General features: G+C 37.3%; 1 protein-coding gene across 1 annotated transcript; it reads right to left on the bottom strand.

Annotated features, from left to right (window-relative positions):
- Positions 1-22,520: 22,520 nt before the first annotated feature.
- Positions 22,521-23,828, bottom strand: LOC752144 (muscarinic acetylcholine receptor gar-3-like). Its single transcript, XM_001176618.2, has one exon. It carries the CDS (start codon positions 23,826-23,828, stop codon positions 22,521-22,523), a length of 1,308 nt encoding a protein of 435 aa, XP_001176618.1.
- Between the last annotated feature and the right edge of the window lie 1,382 nt (positions 23,829-25,210).

The following is a 25,210-nucleotide window of genomic DNA, read 5'->3' on the forward strand; positions in this document are numbered from 1 at the left end:
AATGATAACCGAAATAAAACACGGACACGTAAGTAAAGTGATAACAAATGAAAGTTGGCATTTATTATGACATCAAAGTGACATTCGTAGCGAAATCTATTCTTTTAATGAAAGTTGATGATATTTCTAATTGTCTCTATATATCATTATGTATAAAATATCTGAGAATGAAACAACGCGTACTGTTGAGAAATATTTTCAACGTAAAGCTAATTAACTCTTCTTAATTTTTTAAAAGTTTTTTTAAATATATTTATCCTTTTCCTTATCGCCGATAAAGCTCGAATATTCAATAATCCTTATCTTCCGACAACCGGGTTACTTTGCGACTAAATATAAACAACTTTATTTTAGAGGTAGAATTAAATAACGACGATGTCTTTAATCCATTGTTTGCTCTATTTTTTTTGTGCTTATTTGTCAAACATAAGGTTTGTTCAGCAATCGTAAGTAAAGAGTTAAACGCAGTACGGTCGGCAGTTCCGCAGTCACATCCACAAAAGGTTCTACTAATAGCCCGTTCAGACTGAAGTTAATTTATACGAAACCCGTACAAAGGAACGTCTTATAAAGAATCATGGTTTTACGACTGGAGCGTTCAGGCGAGAAAACAATAGCGTATAAGAAAACATCGTATTTAAGAAACTATTTTTGACGAGCTCAGTTAATGGATGCTGATTCTATATCGAGTTTGTGTTCGAAACCACATTCAGACTAGAGCGGCCGGGATGCTGATTCTATATCGAGTTTGTGTTCGAAACCACATTCAGACTAGAGCGGCCGGGATGCTGATTCTATATCGAGTTTGTGTTCGAAACCACATTCAGACTAGAGCGGCCAAGATGCTGATTCTATATCGAGTTTGTGTACGATGCCACATTCAGACTAGAGCGGCCGGGATGCTGATTCTATATCGAGTTTGTGTTCGAAACCACATTCAGACTAGAGCGGCCAAGATGCTGATTCTATATCGAGTTTGTGTACGATGCCACATTCAGACTAGAGCGGCCGGGATGCTGATTCTATATTGAGTTTGTGTACCATGCCACATTCAGACTAGAGCGGCCAGGATGCTGATTCTATATCGAGTTTGTGTACCATGCCACATTCAGACAAGAGCGGCCGGGATGCTGATTATATATCGAGTTTGTGTTCGAAACCACATTCAGACTAGAGCGGCCGGGACGCTGATTCTATATCGAGTTTTTGTACGACGCCACATTCAGACTAGGGCGGCCGGGATGCTGATTATATATCGAGTTTTTGCTCAAACAGTCTTTTTGACGTTTCGTTATTGAAATAGGAAAACAAATGCAAATGACACTTGTATAGCTATACGACGAATCCTGGAAGTGTGAACGCAAGGTTACTTTTAACATCGCCAATGGAAAGGGAAGCCGTCAAAGATAACTTGAATAAAGTGGTCTCATTGTATGATAACGTCCTTTGAGAATTCCAGGCTTACACTACAATAGTTATTAATCAAAATATGGACTGACGTCCGTTGGCGGCGCTTTGTTCTACAAAACACTTCCGAATGCCAGTGCTATTTTACCGATGTATGGGGGGGGGGGGGGGGGCTAGATCGACCGAAACATTTATGAGAAAGAGGAGCGTATGACACCCCCCCCCCCCCTCCCCCGTGGACAAACCTTCTTGTAAGTACTGCAACTTTGCCAATAATAAATGATCCACATAATTTCTAAACATGGAATACAACTAAACATGGCTACAACTACTACTATTACTATCATTATTAATACATTGAACAATCATCATAATAATAGCCTAGTTATATTATTACTAATGATCGAGAGGGGACCTAGTGAAAGCGATAAATCAAGTTATCCAACAAGCTGACAAGTCTATCCAAAAATCAATTTCAGCAAAAATAGAATGTCGGAGAAAGACAGATTAGATCTCTGTTGATATCCGAAATTTCACAAAATCCTAAATCCGTTACAACACATTAACGTTTAGATTCAGATTGAATTGTTTACAATATCAAATATTAACTACAAAAACAATAAGTACATAACATCAATGGTGCCTAAAATACATTTTGGATGGAATTGGTGTGTCTTATTATAAGTCTTAAGAAAAAGTAATTTAACATAAACAATTTTACTCTATATCGTATATACAAGTTATGAACTTAAAATAAATCTGTTTCTTTATAAGAAGTACGACATGTTGAAATGAAAGACCGTGTATACATCTCAAACAAGTCAAATTGATATGTACCTGAGTCATCAAATAATATGAAACCGATTAATTATTATAGCATTACTAATAGAGATAATAATAATGATAATAACTATTAATGATTAAATAAGAAAATATAATTTAAAAAAAATCCTTTTTAAATTTTGATAGTTTTTGTTTTGATCATTTTAAAATAAATTGTTGATGCAGGATAACAAAAAAAGTACATACTGTCTTGAGAGCAAATATTACTATGGAGTCACCTCTTGCCCATAGTTTTAACCAGTACCTCGAAAAGAAGGCATGGTATATATGTTTTATATCCTGCATCAACAAACTATTTTGAAGTGAACAAAACCAAAATTATTAAAGTTTAGAAAAGATTTGTTTCTTCATTTTTTTATTGAAATATATCAATTTAGAATTTTAAAAAATTAGAGAGATTATCAAATTTATCTGAAAGAAATTCAAAGAATTGTAAAAGTGTATTAAATTAAAAATTAACAAAAACAACAACAAATAAAAAAAAAAATTGATTTTTTTTTTCAACTCTTAAATTGTACTCTATGGATACGTGAAGAGCTCTCAACCAGTCGAATTCCATTAAAGTTTTGATACAGGATATAATAATGACTAAACAGCTACTACTATTCATACTTCTACTACTCCTACTAATGGTAAGTCTACTTTACCCAGGGCAGCTTTATCGGTATCAATATCGTTCTCCCTAAGGGCTCTCTCTGAAAGCCCTAGAAATCATTCTATTACCTCAGCTTTAAAAATCTAAAATAAACAAGTAATAATGTAAAGGGTTTAAAGTGAAATTGTTACCACCCGCCAAAGAAAAGGAGACTCGAGTATAGGACTGAAGAATGTAAGAATAGACGATTAAGAAATAAAAGGAAAGGTGAAAGCGATTGAGTGTGCAGGCGAGTGCGTGGGTGTAACGTGATGAGATTAAACTTGCAAACATGGGCTGAATTAGACAGAGGATGAAAGAGAAAGAAGAAGACAACGGGGGAAATGCGTGTGTGTGTGTGTGTGTGTGTGAGAGAGAGAGAAAGAGAGAAAGAGAGAGAGAGATATACGTATTAAGATTAAACTTGCAAATTTAGGGTAAATTAGAGAGAGGATGAAAGAAAAAGGAGAGAGGAAAATGAGTGAGTGTTTGCATGTGTGTGTTTAATACATAAAAAGATAAAACAGGCAAACATAGGCTAACTTCAACAGAGGATGAAATGGAAATGAGACGGGAATATGAGTGTGCCAGTGTTCATATAGCGTTGTTACAAATTGAGAGTCAGCTTACAAACATAGACGGAATTCGAATTGCATTGCTTATCATTCCATAATGCCATTCCCGATCCGTCCTTGCTCTTTATAGCAAGTCTGACGCAGTGTTCAAGTGATTTCCAATTGTCCGGTTGATTTGGTCTCCAGGCGGTGTAGTTAAGATGTGACCCATCGGACCAAACAAACGGCCCTTCCGGGTCAGGTTGATAGAGTCCTATCCATACAGACTGCAAGAAACAAAGTTATAAATGACGATTGTACTACTAATATACTACTAATATTACTACTACTACTACAACTACTACTACTACTACTTCTGCTACTTCTGGAGCTACTACCATACCATCACTACTACTATACTACTACTACTACTACTACTACTACTACTACTACTACTACTACTACTACTATACTACTACTACTACTACTACTACTACTACTACTACTACTACTACGTTACTACTAGTACTATACTACTACTATACTGCTACTACTAATATACTACGTGTACTAATATTATACTTCTTCTACTACTACTACCACTACTTTTGCTACTATACTATGGTACTAAATAATAATAGATATGGGGGATAATATTAATATTATCTAAAACATTTCACATAAGGCGTCTTCAAAGAATTTAATGGTACATTGTATTTCTATCAATATTTATTTTTATTTAAGTACACGGCGAAGAACAATCAATTTTGGAGTTCATTTCTACCCTGATATCCTTCAGAATAATAACAAAGCTAATTAATTAGTCTTTATTTTTACCAGAATTAAATTCTCTCTTTAGCATGGATCCTTTTTCCTGGTGTTGTAGAGGTGTCGTTCTTCGGTGTTTTAAACAGTTGACTGGTAATGCGAAGGTCGTGTGTTCGATCCCCGACATGGCACCAGTGCCCTTTGGCAAGCATCTACCTACATTTGCCAATCTTCACCAGGTGTTAAATGGGTACCCAGTAAAATGCGACCTTTGACGTGGTTGGATTGCAATGCGTGCGCTTGTAAAATGGCGCCTGGTCGGAATATTCCCCAGGGAGCACGGCGTGTGTACTATAACGTGAGGATTAGCAATTTAATCCATCCATGACAATTACAATGTAAAGCGTTATATACCTCTCTTTAGAAATCTAGCCATCTGATTGGTTGAAATTGCAGTCGTGATTTTAGATATTCCCGCCTACCAGTCAATAATATAATACTAATACTCAGTTTTTATATAGCGCTTATTAGAATCACTAAGCGCTTCCAAACTTGGAGATTATAACCCCGGCTTAAGCTGTGCTGCCATTGCGGCGCTCTAGCATTTCAAAGAATTAATTCCTGCCAGGTACCTATTTACATCACCTGGGTTGAGTGTGGCAAATGTAGATCAATGTCTTACCAAAGGACATTAGTGCCGCGGCGGGTCTCGGACCGCGGCCCTTGTGATCGACAGTCCGGCGACTTAACCACTCGACCACGGCACCTCTACAATAATCTTTTGAAAAGTGCCCTCATACCCGCCTCCGATCAATAGTCTTTTAAAAGATGCCCGTTGCCCCGGGTAACAGGCCGCATAAATAAATTGTGATCAGATCCCCATTGGTTTACGTGTTAAACTTTTTTTTGTGGGAGCGCGGACATCATTATAGTGCTTTTTGTCTGCGATTCCCAAATGATTGGAACTTTCAGTCATTTTTTTCAGTGAAGATTACCAGAACAGTGTCTCATATTTTCCGTGATGTTTTAAAGCTTATCTGCCATAGTTTACAGGAGGGATTAGACTGCCCTGCAAGGTCACTGGACAGGTGGTTATCTCATCAACTCAGCTCTCAGTTAACATAAGAAAAAGAGGATCATGGGGGACCAATGGTCACCGATTAGGCATTGTTTGTTATATAGAGGCAGAGGCGGTTCTCCCGGGGGGGCAGGGGGGGCACAGTGCCCCCCCACTTTTTCAGATACCCCAAAAGTGCCCCTTTTTACATAGGAAAAGTGCCCCTTTTATTTTGTAAGAAGTGCCCCTTCTACATAGGAAAGGTGCCCCTTTTACTTTGACAAGTGCCCCTATTACTTAGTAAAAGTGCCCCTTCCCCCTTTTCAACTCTGACGAGTGCCCTTTTTATTTTTGACACGTGCCCCTTTTCCTTCGACATGTTTCCATTTTCCTTTGCAATAAGTGTCCATTTTCCATTCTCATAAATCTTGAAATTATCTTGAATAAGTGCCCTTTTTAATCTCTAGTAAATGCCTCTCTTCAGGTACGAGAAGTGCCCCTTTTCACTTTTAATAAGTGCCCCCTTCACCTCTGATAATTGCCCTATTCAAAACTGAGAGGTGCTCCTTTTACTTTGACAACTTCCTCTTTTTTCCTTTGTAAGAAGTGCCCCTTCTCCTTTTAATAACTACCCCTTTTTTAAACTCGGATGAGCACACCTTTCATTTTAACATGTGCCCGTCTTATTTTCTAATAAGTGCCCCTTTTCCTTATGATAAGTGCCCCCATTAAAAAGAGAGAGCTCCTTCCCTTTCTCATAACTACCCCTTTCCCTTTCTAATAAGTGCCCCTTTTCCTTATGATAAGTGCCCCCATTGAAAAGAAAGAGCTCCTTCCCCTTCTCATAACTGCCCCTTTTAAAAATCTGAACGGTGCCCCCTTTTTATTCAACAAATGCACATTTTCCTTTATTATAAGTGCCCCTTTTACATTTTCATAAGTGCCCCTTTTCATATCTGGTCAGTGCCCCTTTTCAACTCTGATAATTCCCCTTTTAATAATGATACGTGCCCCTTTTCCTCTCCAATAAGGGACCTATCCCCTTTTCACCTCTTATAAATGCCCCTATCAAAATCTGATGGGTGCCCCTTTTCCGTCAACAAATGCCTATTTCCCATTTTTGTAAACGCCTCTTTTCATCACTGGTGAGTGCCTCTTTTCAGGTGAAAAAAATGCCTCATTTACACCTCTTATAATTATCCTTTGTACTTTGACACGTGCTCCTTTTCTTTTCTAATAAGTGTCTTATCCCTTTCGATAATTGTCCCCTTTTTATGTAATCATTAAACGTGCCCCTTATTTAAAGCGACTAAGAGCAATTTCCCCAAAAAGTTCGCTCGCTGCGCTCGCTCGCATTTAAAGATGATATAATTATGTTACTTATCAAAGGTCTTTTCAGTCTTCCGTTATGAGAATGTGCTTATAACCCCATCACGATTGGCTTTTTTCCTCTTTATAAGATGTAATTTTTCGCACTATCTATCTATCTATCAGACTATAGTTCATCCAGACGTTGGACAAAGCCCTCCTCATGAAATTTCCATTCTCTTCTGTCTCTAGCTTTCCTAGTCCAATTTTTCGCACTGCGACCTCACAGATCTTTAAAATTTTTCTCGCTCGCTTCGCTCGCTCGTAAATGCATATTTAGACATCACACCCAACTGTAAAGTATGATGCTTAAAGGTAATACAAAGTTTTGGGAAATTTTGAAAATTGGGTGGATAGTGAATCTTTACAATTTTGATATATTTGGATGCCCCTGTGGATGTATTATAAGCACTAAAAAATATAGCCCCTAAAACACTTCTGTTTTCGAGAAAAATTGAATATAAAAAATTACCGGTGCTCCCGGTAAATTTTGATAAATTTCAAATAGCGCCTATGGCCGTACAATGGCAGCTGCGACCATGAAAATCTCGGAATATGTAGTTGTGATATATAATTTCCAAATGGGAATAGCTAATCGGTCGATTTTAGTCAAAAAACATTGTTTTATAGCTTAATTAATATCTTGACCTTGAGAGGGAGCTATACGACATAAGAAGTTTATTATTTACAATTTCATAATTTTAGACTCGATTTCAACCACGACAACGATCAATGAATATTGTAGGAACGCATACGCTTCCCATATGTTAATTTGAACCAAATTCATGGCCCCATACCAAAACTTTGTAATACCTTTAAGCGATATCTTGTATGATGTATGAAGAGAAACAAATATTGCAATCATCCCTGATAATGTAATCACAATGTAGGGGTATATACCAATGTCTAAAAAATTGTATATTTTCGCTTTGAGATTTCCCACTGTAGGTGCCCTTTTTTTTTCTTCCAAAAAGTGCCCTTTTTTGTTGGTGCCCCCCCACTTTGGAAGTCGCTCGGCCGCCCCTGTATAGAGGGCGCAAGTAGCTACAAGTAGTGCAGTGGGCCTTTAACCAATCCTTACTCAATAAAAGGATAAGGTAAGAATTCTTAGTAGATTTTTGTTTCAATTCGGCATAATTTATAAAAGACATATCGACTGCTTTATCGGCTTTCGGGAAGACCCTTCGGTGCGCAGCCTATAAAACAGCCAGGCCTCTCAAAGCAGTCGATATCTCTATACTATACACACATAACTACATATATTATTATTGTTTTTATTAAATCATTATTATTATTATTGCTATTATGAGTAGTAGTATTATCAATAATTATATTTCTAATATTATTTCTTCTCATTATTATTCATACAAAATCAGTTGGTATGTTTTTGGCTCTCGGGAAGACCCCTCGGCGCGCCGCCCACCCAGGCGCGCTCCTTAGGGTCAAGTCAAGATGTGCGCGCGTTTCCTTGAGCCTATAACACAGCCAGGCCTTTCAAAGCAGTCGATTTGTCTATACTATACAAATATAACTACATGTATTATTATTGTTTTTATTAAATCATTATTATAATTATTATTAATTTATTATCATTATTATTGCTATTATGAGTAGTAGTATTATCAATAATGATTGCTTATTATCATTATTCATACAATATCAGCTGGTATGTTTTCTAGTTATTATGAACAGAATAAGAAAATACATACTGAGGAATTGCTGATATTCACGACAAAGTCGTTCTCCTCATCACTGTGGATTGATACTAAGTCTGCTTGACCTGTTACCACCGGAAGATTTCGGCATCTCTTCAAGGCTCGCAAAAATGAACTATCAGGAAAGTGACGATAGCAGCTGTCTCCAAACGAGTACCAAAGGTCGGGACAGTCATGCGAAGCCGATACCACTGCGGATAAAATCATTCGACATGCGAGAAAGGTGTTTCAAAAATAAAGTTAGAAAATGCATTGTGAAAAACAAACTGTGTGATGGTAGTGTGATTATGCAATACTTTTTAAAGCTTATCTGCCGTAGTTTATAGGAGGGATTAGACTGCCCTGCAAGGTCACTGGACAGGTGGTTATCTCATCAACTCAGCTCTCAGTTAACATAAGAAAAAGAGGATCATGGGGGACGAATGGTCACCGATTAGGCATTGTTTGTTATATAGAGGGCGCAAGTAGCTACAAGTAGTGCAGTGGGCCTTTAAGGGCCGTGCCGATATGCAATGGCAAAGAGTAGGCTTTAACAAAATGTGTAAATGGTTGCAACTGCGCGCAATAAAGGTCCTATACCCGTATGCGCTTACCTCTAGACCTACACAAAAGAAAAGATGTTGTATTGCCCTTTATGTGCCAAAACATGGGTCGGCGGGTCGGAATTTGTTTTCCTTCTTTTTTCCTTCTTCTTTGGGCTGATATTTCTCAGTCTTGAATGCTTTAAAGGTAAAGACCAGTATTGGAAACGCCCCAATTTCAAAAAATGAAATGGAAGCTCTCATTACCAATCATGTGAAAGAATATGTTTTGACTAATACATGATGATAAAAAATTTGCCGGGAAACCGCCTACTAATTCATATATTTGGTAAATTTGTTTCTCTCATGGTCTGTGAGAGATATAGGGTAGTCCCATATACATCTTTCTGTGTATAGTGCTTGTAACTTTACGAAGAATGGGCCAAATTTCTTATCATTTTGATGATTCCAGAACCTTGCAGATGCTAGATGCTAGATGATCAACCTTTTCTGATCGATTCCACAACGTTTCTTTCACAATGCAATCGCATGACCATAACTGGTCTTTACCTTTAATACATGTGTTTCAGCGACATCATTCCGTTCATATCTTGCTCATAATAGTCCATGGTTTACACAATGTTGTGTTTAGATAACACTCTGTCCCAGCTGAGGAAGTTGGTTTTAAACTACCTGTAAAACTTGTAAATACATGTATATCAACGGATTCCAAATTGATGACATTTTAACACTATGTCTCGATGTATATGTCTCTTTCATCTCGTTTTTACGTACATTTTCAACCTATTTTAGGCCGTCAAAATGTGTCATGGATAAATTAGTGTTGTGAGCCTTTCCGGCGAAAACTCTAAACAGGGACCGTCGCCCAAAAAACTCAAATCCGGGAACGTCGCCCGAACCTCGCGGGTTTCTAGCTGGTGCAGTTCATGGTATATACACGTACACGAGGCCGGGGTCTACTTGCATGTTTACGCTAGCAGAATTTTGAAACTATAAGGCAGAAGACGAGTGAGAATTTGGGAATAATTTGAGGATTTGATGCATTTATGTTCCATTTAGACATAACAAATACTTTTTCTTTTAATACATTAAACATTTATTTCTCTAAAAAAACGGTTTTAAAAAAATAAAAAATAAAAAAGCCGATCGTAGATTTCAAGATTTTTAGGTCGATCGCAAAGGGCAATACAACATCTTTTTTGTTAACGCCCTATGTTATGGCTCTGTGCTACAATATACAGAAATGGGTATTGAAGGCCTAGTACACTAACGTCATCATAAACAAAACTAAACCGCCGCGATTTACCGCTGCAGATCTTTTAGCAATGTTAAATCTGAGATACACGGCCCTACGTGTTATCAGTGTCTGTGATATGGTGTAATATTGAAGCCCTAAAAAAAAAATCGCGCTTCAAAATGATCAAGAATTGCCTCAAAAAGTAAAAATCTTTGAGTGACCGGTTTTACCTTACTCATTTTCCCCAATAGACTGTAGTGTTATGAAAACCGCTTGGCAAACGGATTTCAAAATTTTGTAATTTCAATCATAAATATATTGATAATCAGACAGTCGAGTGGGCTTGTAAAAGTCATGGGCTTCCTGACTGACCTAAAGGTTTATAATTTTCATTGCAGTATGAGCTAAATCCAGAATTTTGTTTCAGAATCTGACACAAAGTTACCGGATCCCTTTAAGTTTGAGTATATTTTAATTTTGGATCTTTGGTAGGCTATCGTAGATCATTGGTTCCTCGCCCCTTTCGCCTTATTGCATGGCCTTTGTTCTCTTTCCTCAGCGAACACAAAGGCCCGAATTCACAAAGAAGGTTTGTCGACAAACCGTGGTTTATGTGCGTCATACGACGCGTTTCGACGTGTTTTTACAAACCTTGGTTTGTAAAAAACAAAAGGAGGTTTGTCGACAAACCTCCGTTTTGAATTCGGGCCATTATGTTTTTAGGACGTAAATAAACGTCGTACTAACGTCCTCAGCACACTTTTTTAACGGCCTGAGAGCGTTGTACTTTTGATGTGTTGGGCCTTCGCTCCCATGGGGCTTCTGTCTCATAGACCTCTGGTCCATCTAGTTCATTGGTCTCATAAAGGTGGAAAAAATGAAACCACAAATTTTAGACCGATATCAATATTGCCAATACTTTTGAAAGTACTACAACGTGTAGTTTTTGATCAGGTATATGACTATCTGAATAATAATAATAATAATCTAATCAATGTATATCAATCTGGCTTCTGGCCACTGCACTCAACGGCCACTGCATTGCTGAATTCGACAGATGAATGGCTGAAAAGCTTTGAACAAGGCAAAGTGGTATGCTCTGTAATGATAGATTTGAAGGAAGCCTTCGACACAGTTGATTTTGATTTATTAATTTAAGAATTAAAATATTATGGTATTGGACAACACACACTTAATTTGTTTACAAGTTATCTGTATGAGAGATACCCCAAAACAACAATCCATGGTGTAGCCTATTTTTGAGTTTTTACCTATTCAATCTGGAATTCCACAAGGGTACATCCTTGGACCAATTTTCTTTATTATGCACATCAAAGATTTACCCTTAGTACTAAACAATTGTAAAATAAATATGTACGCTGATGACACTTGTTTATATTATGCTGGTAATGACTTTTCTGAACTGGAAAACAAAGTAAACGAAGATTTAATAAATGTGAAAAATGGCTTGATGTCAATAAGTTAAGTTTAAATATAAACAAAACAGAATACATTGTACTAGGAACAAAAAAAAAAATCGTTTGATATTTGCACGTAATACAACTTGAAATATTAACATAGATCGAACCCCTCTGAAAAGAGTTACTACATGCAAGCCTTTAGGAGTGATTGTGGATGAAACTTTATCATGGACAGACCATATTAAATCTGTATAAAAGAAATGTAGTAGTGGATTGTACATGTTAACATCAATACGTCATTTTGTTGGTAAAGATACATCGACATTAGTATAAAATGCATTGATGTTATCCCACCTCTCCTATTGTGATGTAATATGGGGAAACTGTGGAAAGTGCCTTCAAAATGATCTCCAAAAAATTCAAAATCGGGCAGGGCGAAAAATAAATAATACCCCTTGGGATTCATCGGGAAGTTAGAACCTTAATAAACTTGGATGGGATACCCTTGAACAGAAAAGGAAAGAAAATATCGCTCTAATGACTTTCAATATACTTAATAAAAAAAGCCCCTTCTTATTTAATTGATAAATTTTCGTTCAGAGAAAGACCACACAATACGAGAAGTGGCAATCTATGTGTTAAAACCATCCAGCCTTAAACGGATAGTACCAAACGCACATGTGTGTACAGAGGCAATTGCCTATGGAACTCACTACCACACGAAGTGCAAGCTACACAAACCAAGTAAAGTTTCACAACAGGACTTTAATAAAAGAATAACCAATTTATAATCATATATAATATAGTAATGGTCAAATATGTCTATGAACATTCGAATGTTTCCTTCTAATTTGTGGTGTGTCCATGTTTGTGTTGTTTGAATTTATATTGTTGTGTATGCATCTGCTCGGGTATTTTTAAATTTCCATATGATATAATATAGTTTTATATCATTTTTATCTGAAAATGATTAAATAATACAGTTTTATCTGTTGTTATCTTGTTATTTTACCTCACTTTTAAGTGTTCTTTTACTGACTTAAAACAAAATTGTAATCATATCCTTAATTGTAATAATGCAGTATCTTGCCCAGCCACATTAGATTTGAATTAGATTATTCTTAATTTGTATTTATCATTTCCGGCAGTTTATATGTACTAGTAATAATTCTTATTACCAATTTGAATTTTAATTATATTTACAGTACTTTGTGGCCACTAATGATTATTGTTATTCATATGAATATACTTTTCCGTCAGTACTATTCTAATGTTATTTAATTTAAAAACAAATCTTGATCCTGTTATTCCTTGTTTTAAACATGTCATTTGATGTACCATCGCCATTTGTATGTTTATTTGATGTACTTACATTGTTTCACACGGCCCCAATGGACATCACTCTTGTAACTGTTTTGGCTTTTTAACCGTGTATAAATAAAGATATCAATTACAAAAAAAAATTAAACTTGAGGGCCTTTGGTTTTGAAGAGTTTTTCGTCTTTTGGGGTTTTTGAGTTTGCGGCCTTTCTTTCATCAGCCCTTTGGTCAACTTGTTTTTTAATCCCTTGGTCATTCAGGCTCAACAGTATTAGATCCCTCGACTCTTGGTCAACTTGGGTTTTATTCCCTTGGTCATTCAGGCTCAACAGTATTAGATCCCTCGACTATTGGTCAACTTTTTTTTTAATCCCTTGGTCATTCAGGCTCAACGGTCTTTGTTTCTTAGACGTTTGGTCCACTCTGCTCTCTGGCCTCCTTGCCGTTCAAACTTGAGACATGTAAACCTTGAAATTCATTTAGGTCTTTGATCTAGTTTGGTATTTCGGGGTTTTAGGTCAGTCGCAGCCCTTTGGTGCTTCCAGCTTCTGGTATTGTTTGCTTTTCGGGAGTCTTTGTTCTCATGGACCTTCGTCAGCTAGGGGGTCCACATGTTATGGATACCATCTTTTTCTCTAAACTTTCTCACCAGTGGTATCGATGATGATAGTCGTTTCAATTGCTTCTACTTCTGTCTTCATGGCAGTAACATTCTGTGTAGACTCAGTCTGTGTGTGGGTAACATGTGTTGATTCTACAACAGACAAAAAACAACAACATAAATTAAGGAAGTACAGTCAAACCTGTCTATAGCGACCGACCAAGGAAACCGCAAAAGTGATCTTTGTAGACAGGTTCTTTTGGTACATGTTTCAATGAGAAACCATTTTCAAGGGGAAAAGGGTGGTCTTTGGAGACAGGTGGTCACTAAAGCAGGTTTGAATGTACAAGCATAAACCATAAACATAAATGACTAAAGAGAAGAAGGGAAATAAAGCAAATATATCCTTGGTGTGCGAGACCATTTCATTTACAAATGCCGGTGAAAATAACAGGTTTACCGCTATAACTTGACAATTTGTTATCGTTTTTTCTTCTTCGAAATGGAAGCTATAGTGTCAATGGCCAATTTGAGATAATAATAATAATAATAATAATAATATGGATATTTATATAGCGCCGGTAACCGCCAGGCTCTGACGCTCATGGCGCTGTACTGTAATTAACCTAGTATCGTGACAAATGGTGCTTTTATAAACAAAATACTCACGTAAATCCCTCTGCCACTCGATAAAAACTGTGTCGTAACCAAGGAACTGGGACATTGGGTCAATTCAATTCGGTTGAATGAGATATACAAAGTAGTAAGCAAAGTCAAATTCACATTACGAATATGGTAGAAGAGAAAGAGAGATCAAGAGAGGAGAGAGAGAGAGAGAGAGAGAGAGAGAGAGAGAGATAAAAGAAGAAAGGAGAAAGATAGAGAGAGAATAGGAGAGAGATGTAGAAGAAGAGACGAAGAGAGAGAGAGAGAGAGAGAGAGAAGTGGAAAGCAAGAGGGAGAGGGAGATACAGGAGGAAAGAACAAGAGAAAGAGAGAGAGAGAGGGGGAGAGCGAGAAAAAAGAAAGGAGAAAGAGAGAGAGAGAGAGAGAGAGAGAGAGAGAGAAGTGGAAAGAGAAAGAAAATGAGAGATAGAGAGAGAGAGAGAGAGAGAGAAAGAAATAGATAGAGAGAGGGGAGACGAGAAAAAGCGTATGAGAGAGATGTATACGTATAGGGAGAGAGAGAGAGAGAGAGAGAGAAAGAGAAGAGAAGAAAACAAGAGAGAGAATGAAATAGAAAGGGAGAGAGCGAGCGAGCGTTAGAACAATACATATCTCCAAATATAACAGGAATAAAAGTTGTGCCCAATTGTAAACACATCACACATCTATTTAATCATTTATTTACCACTTGTGCGATCGAACCCCCTGATCAATTCGAATGTTGCTTTCTAAGGGGTCCACCCAGCTGATAAAGAATGGTCACTTGACCCACACATTCAAAGTTATGTTTAATTTACAAAAATGTTGTTCCTTTTTATTCTTATAACGTTACTAGTATCTCCTATAAAAAAGCATAAAGGAATAGATAGGAAAGTATCACACAAAGAAGAAGGTTTTTTTTTACCTCATTTTGTTTGTACGTGTGTGTTTGACTTAATCTGCTGGTTGCCATGACGATTAAGAAACAATTAGCGAAGAGTGCTTCTTGCATTTGAATTATTCAGGCAGAAGGTATTAAAAAGTATACAGGGTACCCATATAAAAATATAAAAAACAGATCATACTTTCAATAATATGGGGTCAATTTCATTGACACCAGCGGGAGGAGAATATTTTCACTTGAAACATGATACCAAAATTGACAAATTTGTCAATAAAATTTGTCAAGTATCACTGAAAATACGTTTTAAACATAACTAGTCAGTATAATTTCATGTATCTGTTTACCAAAGTCATCACAAACGCCTGAGAAAAATCAGGGAAATGAGAGTTAAAATTTTTGCGATAACTTTGCGCTGACGTTGTTAAAATTTAAACTCTCATCTCCCTGGAAAAATGAAACAATTGTGTGCGAAACGTTGCGTTTGTGTCCAATATCTGATGTTTATAACAGCTTTCCTAAAGGTCAGGCGTGATACAATTTCTGAAACTGCACAATGATATCTTATTTTCTTCAAAGAGCACTGCCAGTAGATGTTTTCAATATTATATCACACAAAAAATCGTCCATTTTTTTTGGAAAAATATGGTATAATCTTTTTCTTTTAAAAAGATTCCCCCCATTTACTAGCACAGGTGAAATTTTCCCCTGTTTGTCCATTATTGAAAGTCCGTTTTAGGGGGGACCCTGTATATTCGAAGTGTCCTCACTTTCATCGCAATGGGTCCCCTGGAAGCCTGTAAAGCAGTGGCACTTGTGGCTTCTTATTGTCTCTTCACACCAGCCGTTTTCACAGGGTTTCTTATCACAATCTAAAATTGAAAATAAATTCAGAATTATCATCGTTGAATGCACTGGAAACTGTTCGCTGACACGTGACATGTTTTTTTAGCCAATATAGTTAAAAGTAATTAAGTATACTTGCTAACATTAAACAAATAATTCAAATCGGAAATTTCTCAGTCACAATTATAGAAATAGAATCAAAACAGTTGATATAAAGATCTTCGAAAGTTTCAATTCTCTTTTACCGGTTTCATTATATTTTGTCGGTTATTTGTTTGAGGTCAAGCAATAGGCCAGGCTAAACAAGGATTCTGGACTAAAAATGGGAAGGACTATACTCCGGGAATTTGACGTGGAGTTTTTCCATGGCAGATGGAGCCTCTCTGAATCTCCTCCCTTTTCAGAGAAACATATAACATTATGCCCATTCCTGTGAATTTCAGCATTTTAGTCATTGTGTTGCATGGGGTTGGGGGTTGTCGAAAACATATATAGAGTGCTTTGGAGGTTAGGTTCATCTGTGTTATGAACACGTAGATGCACAATCAAGTCTTCAAAGTCATCGTAGAAGCTGCCAAGAAGAGAGTGTCGCGCCACAATCCACTGGTGGTGCGTTTGGTGATGCTAGGCTCCAGGTAGCTCTTGTGAAGGACGAGGACAGACCAAGGGCTAAAGGAAAAAGCCCTCGTTCTACCGTCTTGTCCTCAGCTTGGGACTGGCAGGTCAATACTGATCTGGGCCCTGTTTCACAAGACTTGTTATCAATAACAAAATGTTAAATTAATATGATTCGCTCTCAGCCAATCAAATGCCACTATTTTAGTAGCTTATAATAGTTATTGTAACTTATTATTGATAACAAGTTTTATGAAACAGGGCCCTTGATAGGTATGGGAGTTTCTTGCCACATGTGGTGCTCACAAACTTGCGCCATGATACTGTTCTTTGGGTACATGTCGTCAAGGAGGTGACTTCGGGGAGATCGTTTTGTTCCTTTTTTCGCATGGGGGGGGGGGGGGGGGGGGGAGCATTGCACTGCTAGCCCACTACTACCAAGAGAGAGTATCTTTCATTGTAGAGGTATACTTTATCTCTATTTATAACAATATAATCAGGCGTGTACGTGCGCATTCGTTTGTTTGCTGGTGCGTGTGTTAGTGTTACCATGACCACCATAATATTGGATGCGGCAAAGAAGAACATTAAGGTTAAGAAAAAAAAAATCAAACGGGATATTTGTGTGATCCTAGCCACTTCAAGGATGAATCGACCCACAAGTAACATATATTATATTGATTTATGTAATGACATTTTAAAGATGAAGTAGAATTATAGTATATGGTTATCATGAACTCTAGTTAGTATAATGAGAAATATGAAATATATTTTGGTGGCAGTTTAGAAACCAATTATCTTAGCGTGAATGTTCAAAATACTGGGCACAGTGTTACATGGAGTACCCATCAGAGATAAATGGTCAGAATTATGAAGTTAAAGAATTAAGTATGTTGGGGTAAAATCAGAAGTCTTGTTTTATCGGTATGAACAATGATATATAATCTTTTATGTTTCAACGCTGTAAATGATCCAACTATTTAGAAGGTGGGATAGAAGTTGAAAGGATAGTTTCATTTGACAGTAATGGTTAACATTTAAAGGATAGTCTGGTGGATTGTGTGAAGCAATTTCATAGAAATTTACCTGGAAATCTGCACACTCTATGTCCAGGAGGAATGCCATAGGTGCGGTTCTTCGTAGGACAAACATCGTTACCTACAGATGAAGCAGGGATAATCTTTGGGATGGTCTGTACCATGCTTCCATTGGTATGTTGTTTCTTCTTGCACTCACGAAACATTGGTAAGGTGTAATTCAGCCCAAATGAATCTTTACAACATGTTTGTGTCTCTTTGTTTTCGTCTGATGCTGCAGAACAACCTGTTAGGAAGATGAGTAACAATGTGGTACCGTAAACTGAGGTTTTGAAGATGACCCAACCGACTAAAGACTCACAAGACTAGAATGACTGCAGGCCTAATACCAATTCGCTCTCCCTGAGCATTCCGAAGACTATACCGAATGCCCACAAGATGCAAACAAAACGGAAGGCATTGGTCTTTCGACTTCGAGTCAGAAAGTCTGCAAGTACAAAGGATCACAACAATGAAGGTTTCTCGTTCTGAGAATTCTGACTACAAGATGAAAGAACACTGAAACCGGAGTCCCCATTCCAGAGGCAAAGGAAACCGTATTTTCTTTCTTGCTAGCCTTTGATAAGCTTCGAAGGTTCAAGAGCGACTAAAAATAACTGTTGTCTTCTCATCTTTCTGACGACTGTTTTTTCATCACTGGACATAATTATATAGCGACAAATTTCAAGTCCGAAATATTTTGTCTCTAGAACCTTTGCTGTTCTAAACCTTCTGACGACCATTTGAATCGCACAAGAAACCGAAAGATCTACTCGTCTGAAGGCCTTAAAAAACTATCATTATCAGTAACAACTTGTGTTTTCGAAAGATCCAGATCAAAATCTTAGTACATTGGTCCTTCTACTGGATCCATGTTCAACTAGAGCGCAAGCGATGAATACATCTTATTTGCAATATTCTCTAGTTTGTAACATTTACCCTAACATATGTCCTAGATTTCAATTGATCGTAATTTTTCCAATTAATACCTAGATACTTCTATCGAATTTAACATATACTCTTTCCTTTTCACATGAGCATGCACACTTCGCGCAGTATCCAGATGATGGTGCCAAAGTTAGGGAGCATTTACGGTCAATATTCAAAACTTTCCCTTTTCATGGTATACGTAGAAGTATTGAATAATAGGCTACATGAGACTTACAGGCACTTTAAATAACGATAACAATAATAATATAACATTTATAAAGCATCTTTCATGAGAAACAGAGAGCATAGACAAGAAATACTTACAAACAAGCAAATAAAGAGAAAATTGTGCTCCGAAGCTTACAACAGTTACAAACAAGATGGATTAAAACAAATTAGAAAATATATGGTGGCAAACACTTTTTGAAAGCTGTGATAGTATGGCAATTAATTAGTACAGAAGGAGGGAGTTCCAGGTTTTGGGGGCAATAAATGAAAAGGCACTATCACCTATCTGTTTACTGGTTCGATGATGGTAAGCGTGTTACTACTGGCTGATCATGTATTATATATATGGATGTTTGCGCATGAAGTAGATCACCTAGGTATTCCGGGGCTTGATTATTGAGACATTTGTAAGCGACAATTAATGTCCTACGTATGAAATGATTATTACCGCGAAGCCAGTGAAGATCACTGATGAGAGGGGATATCCGACACGGACAAACTTTGTTTTACAATGAATGAGCCGTGCTGCTTTACTTTTTGGAGATCTTGAAGCGATATACCATGAAATAGTGAATTAAAAAAAAAAAACTGCTTACTTTCATCTCACTGGGCTATTTACGAGTGGTGAAGTGTGCCCCCTCCCACATGAACGACAAGGGGGATTACTATTTGTCATGAAATAGTTTATGATTAGGCACATTTATACAATGACTATGGCTAGGGTATCAGAATGCTTTATTCGAGTGTTACATACCGATCGATAAAAAGGCTACAATCCCACAGATCTTCAGTAATTTTAAATCCATCTTCTTCGAGTGATCTATTACGAAACAGGTAGAAGTAGCAAGGTATTGTGCGAACCTGACATTCATCTAATCTCTGAATGAAATCATCATCGCCATTATTGTTACTATCACCATCATTGTTATCATTATCACCTTCATAACCAGCAGCAGCAGTTGCAGAATAATTGTAATTTTATTCATCTTCGTCTGCGTCGTCGTCACCATCTTCATTTACATCATCATCATCATCAGCAGCAGCACTATTATCAACATCCTCGTCATCACCATCATCACTATCACCATCATGTAGAATATGCATGTTGTTATAAGTTTGTCAAATAGACAAGTTTGTCAAATAATGAATTTATAATCATATTATCACTCCCCACTTACAGAATAAATGATATTTTTGTCATTTTTTAATCTTATTTTTGAAATGCATATGTCTTTATTACAATCATTTGTGATTATCCTTATTTCAGGGATCCACGTTCTACGAGCCCTCCTTCTCAATAAATCCCTCCATTTCCACACTTTTTCTTTAGAAAAGCAAACAACAAATGTATACATTCTATTAATAACTTGCAAAATGCTTTATATATACTTTTACTTTTGATCGACTTTTTCTCATAATAATGAATATGGATTGTTCTGTTGGAACTGAAAATAAAACTGAAACTGAGAAAATCCACTTATCAAAATCAAAACAATACTTACAACTTCTTTGATCGACAACCTATTCCAGGTTTAACACATGTATATATAATTGTGGCGAACTTTGCAATGATTCCTCTCCATTTGTTCATTTCATGTAGCTGCAAATGTTAAAGTCTTTATACAGACCTACTAGCGTAGCTTCGAAACGTTTGGCATACCCATCAGCTTTGTTAATACCTGTGTATTGAATCAAATAATGGGATGCCGATGAACTTGTACTTATGACGGTTTCGTGAAGCGCTGCCCAGATTCTTAGAGTGAACGTCTCCTGGTGTGCGAACAGGCAGGGAATGTGTGGGTGTGCGTGCATGTGTGTGTGAGTGCGTGCGTGTGTGTGGGTGTGTGGGTGTGTGTGTGCGCGCGCGCGTATGAGGGCGTTAACAACCACTACATGTCATCAGTCTACAGTGTTTTCAATTGGAAACATGAACAAGAAATGGCCAACCTCTATTAGAGCAATCGTTTTAGATTAGTTGTTTTGAAGAAAGAAAAACATTCATATTTTAAGTTTACTTTAAGAGACGGGATCAGTATCAGCATCAAAATTACATAATGGTTTACAAACCATCAGTCGCTTAAATCTATCAAATAATTTTATCTTTCTCTCTAGGGAGTCATCAAAAGCTTTAAAAGAATAATGTTTTCAATCAAGAAAACCAACAACATCATGACCTAATTCCACAACTTGTACTTATGACGGTTTCGTGAAGCGCAGCCCAGATTCTTGGAGTGAACGTCTCCTGGTGTGCGAACAGGCAGGGAATGTGTTGTGTGTGTGTGTGTGTGTGTTTGTTTGTGTGTATTTGGGCGTGTGCCAATGTTTGTTTGAAACACAAGCATAATCGGGTTTTTTTGTTGCTTTTTAAAACATGAAATAAAAAGTTTATACACAGAAGTCTTGTATATCTTGTTTCCATAGAAACAAATTATGTTCAATTTTATTAGCCTATCTTATTCCATTTACTTGAAAGCCATTACATTTTATTGTGCAAAAGTTTTCATGCTCCCATAGAAATAAGAGCTCTCCTCTTTTGAAACGCTCGTTTCATTTTTCCCCATAGAGTAAAAAACAAGGGGCATGCGCTAACGCCATCTAGTTAAATATGAATTCGTCACTGGCATTAAAAGTGATTGCATTGGCCTTCCTTTCTTCTGATAAATCAAATCAAGTGTAATTGAATGATACTCTACAGTGTCAAGTTTTCAGCATGAAACACATGCACGCACAACCCCACACACAGATACACTCTCTCAGAATTGGTAGATAAATTATATTAGTGCTTCACTCGGTATTCTTAATCCTTGAAGTCAGGATGTGTCTCTTCAGCGTACGTATTTTCACGAGGAAACCCTTGTACACAAAATAAGTGGATTTTATAGATTCGGATATTTTCCGGAAATTTCGGCGAATCGTGGATCTGGCGACATTTAATCCGGGATTTATTGCGTCCGAGATTAAGGGCTAGGGTTAGAATTGCAATCGGGTTAAAGGTTAAGATAGGTTTAGGGTTAGATATCACTATTGGTCTAGGGTTAAAGCTAGGAATTTGGTTAGTGTAGGATATTGACTGTGAAATAATATTGTCATCGGAACAGTTTTCAAACAACCGATATATCGGGCATAATGTTATTTCAAGGAGATGAAAGGGAGGTCTTCTTGTTTTATTCAATGAATTTAAATACCACCGTCTTTTTGTATTGAATTTAATGTTTGATAAAGAATTTCGTTTCATCATCATAACCTTTAAAATTCACGTTCATTAATTGAATATTTCAGCATGTATTTATCTGTTTTTCCAGTCTTTGAATAACACACGGGTCCGTCCACGGTTTCCCTACTTTGCCTCTCTCCCAAAATCTAGATTCGAAATTATTGTTTTGTCTAAGTTAAGCCTACATCCCTAACGTGAGTATTAACGATATGCAGGAAGGATATATAAAGGTAGGAAGTAAAATACATGGACATGAGTATACATTACAATCTCAATTTAAGAAAAAAACACTTTAAAGTGAATTATTACAATTATGACTGTTTTCTGGGGCAATGTATTGTTTAGCAATAATGTAAGATGATACGGTATCGACAGGCCAAACACTTCATTCAGGGGGTAAGTGTCCTAGTACATGCTTGGCAATTTGTGTGAGCGGGGACTAAAAGTTCTACATTATGACGTATTAAACTGGTTAGGAGTGCGATATTTGATAGTTGGTCTACGTTAAAATAAATGATTAATATATCCGTTGAGTCATTATTGTACATTAAAACCGTCAAATAAGACAACCAACCAATTAGAGAGGAGGACAAGCTTTTCAAAACTTGCTGCGACCGATTATTTTAAAAACAGTCCGTCGAAAGAGGGGTTGAGCCATGGCATAGGCCAAAGGATTCACCAGACTGTTGCTGAAAGCTACCCAGCGTGTGATCCCGGAAAACCCGACTTTGTTCTTGATGAACTGGTAGAAATCGGGGAAGAAGGCATACATGGTGACGGTCACAGCGGTTGGTAACCAAGTCACGATGAAGACAAACACGATGAAGGTCAGGGTTCGCATTGCCTTCTGTCCTTCGGCCCTGGATTCCCGTTGAGGTTTCTTAATGACCTTGTTCTCGGACGGCGCCATGTTTTCGCCATTAGATGAGCCTACTGCGTGCGAAAGGTTGATTTTCGGATCAGTGTGATCAACAGAGATGTTTTCAGTTCCTTTCTCATTGCTTCCTACGTCTCCGGACGATCCAGACTTCCCGATGTTCTGGGATATGCTTGATATCGCAACTGTATCTTTCTTGACTGCAGAATCTTCTTCGAATTCCTCCAGACCAGTTGTAGTTACAGTACTCGATTCTTCACCTTTGCAAATGGAATCGGCAACGGACAGTTCTTTTCCCAAGTTTTTTTTCTTTCTCATGTATTTTGAGAGGTGCTTACTGCCGATGTTCTTGACCCGGAAGTATATTCGGACGTACAAACCAGTCATAATGACGAATGGCAAGCCAAATCGGAGAGCAAACATGAACAGGCTAGACGTGTAGGTCAAGGAATAGTTCGGTCTGGAGAAACCAGACGATGTGACAAGATTGTTTGGTTCGATGAAGTCCCAAGCGATGGACATCATCATCCAAAGCCCAAAGGATGAGACCCAAGTGAAGATACTGACCGCTATAGCCTTGCGGATACTCCTTCTCTGATAGTGCTGTATGGGATAGAACGTCGCCAGGTACCTATCAATACAGACCACGACAACGCCACAAACAGACACACCCAGGATAGAGTTCTGAAACCCCATGAAAAAAATACTGGCCACCTTGCGAAAGGGCCAACCGTCATAGAGTTGGATCATTGACCAGATCGGCATGCAGATGGATCCAACGACAAAGTCCGCAATGGTCATGTTGAGGATGAAGTAGTTGGTGTACGTCCGTAGTTTCTTCTCCAAGCAAAAAGCAACCAGTATTAGGGAATTAGCCATGACTGTCGACACAGCCAGTAGCACGAGCATGAAGAAGGCCAGGCTGAACACTGGTCTGTTGGTGTCTGTGGGTGTTGTATTGGTCATATTGAGGCCGTCAAGGATTCCTGTCATGTCTGTAGGCCAAGCTGAAGCGTTGACGATATCCATTATGACAGGTATGCCAGCCCCGCCTGTAGGAACGAATACAGATACCGGTTGAAGTTACAATTTGTGGATATACTCAAATTTACCAAATGAACTTGCTATTTAAAGAAAGAATTCATATTCATGGACATTATGGCCCGAATTCACAAAGGAGGTTTAAATTTAACCCATGGTTTAAACCCTTATTTACATAACCCATGGTCTAAAATTAGCGCAAAATAAGCGCGAAACATTCAGATGTCCAATATTAGACGCGCGCAAGGCGAGGTACGCTTAATTTGCGCTAATTTTAGACCATGGGTTATGTAAATGAGGGTTTAAAACATGAGTTAAATCTAAACCTCCTTTGTGAATTCGGGCCTATGAATGCTAGGGATTTAGTTAAAAGTGCCGTCACACCTAACACCTAACCACCGATAAAGACGGGTTTTTCCGATATTGTCCTTAAGTTGACGCATCATATACACATTTAAAAATAGTGACCTATCGCTTCAATGTTGGCTCATACGCAAACAGGCCAAACTAATTATGCTACACAATATCACCTATTGAAAATAATCTACATTCCCAATTGACTGCTCTGATTTAAACAAGGGAATCTACAATTTACAAGTTTAGCTTTTTTACTAGGTTTCCCCATATTTCACTAATGTACACACATATTTGTCTAATTTCAGTTTAAATACCATGCAATTGTATTTTTAAATTCGTATGTTATTTTGACTGTATCGTAACTTTCATGGTCTGATATTATTGTATGTATTTTTAAAAAACCTATTGAAAGAACAATTCGTTTTATTCTTGTTCTTAAGACTTATGATTTATGTAATGACTGTGAATGTGACATATGAAATAAAACTAAACTGACGAAATTAAAACTGGAAACCTATTATTGCATTTGAGCGATATTGAGAGTCGGCCAGAATGTCCCCAGCAGTATATAGCAATGTAAAGAAATATGAGTATCATGGTCTCTAGTGCAAATGATAATGTACATCAATTATTTGCCGTGAGATCCACACCCGGTATTTTTAGATCGAAAACTTGGTAACGGGTAACAAATAGCTACATAGAATCACATTTTCACGAGTTCGCAGAGTCGTTTGTTTGAATTAATAATATCGAGTGTATTTTGAAGTATCTGAACCCTGTATGACCCTAATCGCACCAATGGATCTTATAAATTTGTCTCGTGCGGTATAACTGTATGTATTATTTCATCTGAATGTAGTGTACATATACAGTTATCAAAAGAAATACGGACGGATCGCTCTATTCAGAGCCATTATTCAAATGGCTATGTTATTCCTAAACACCCAGAAGGCCAGAACAACCAAAAAAGGAACGAAATAAACAAGGAAAAAATAAGGAAAGAATTAAACATG

Source organism: Strongylocentrotus purpuratus, unplaced genomic scaffold (genome assembly GCF_000002235.5).
Source record: "Strongylocentrotus purpuratus isolate Spur 01 unplaced genomic scaffold, Spur_5.0 spur5_scaffold_18, whole genome shotgun sequence".
Classification (NCBI taxonomy): Eukaryota; Metazoa; Echinodermata; class Echinoidea; order Camarodonta; family Strongylocentrotidae; genus Strongylocentrotus; species Strongylocentrotus purpuratus.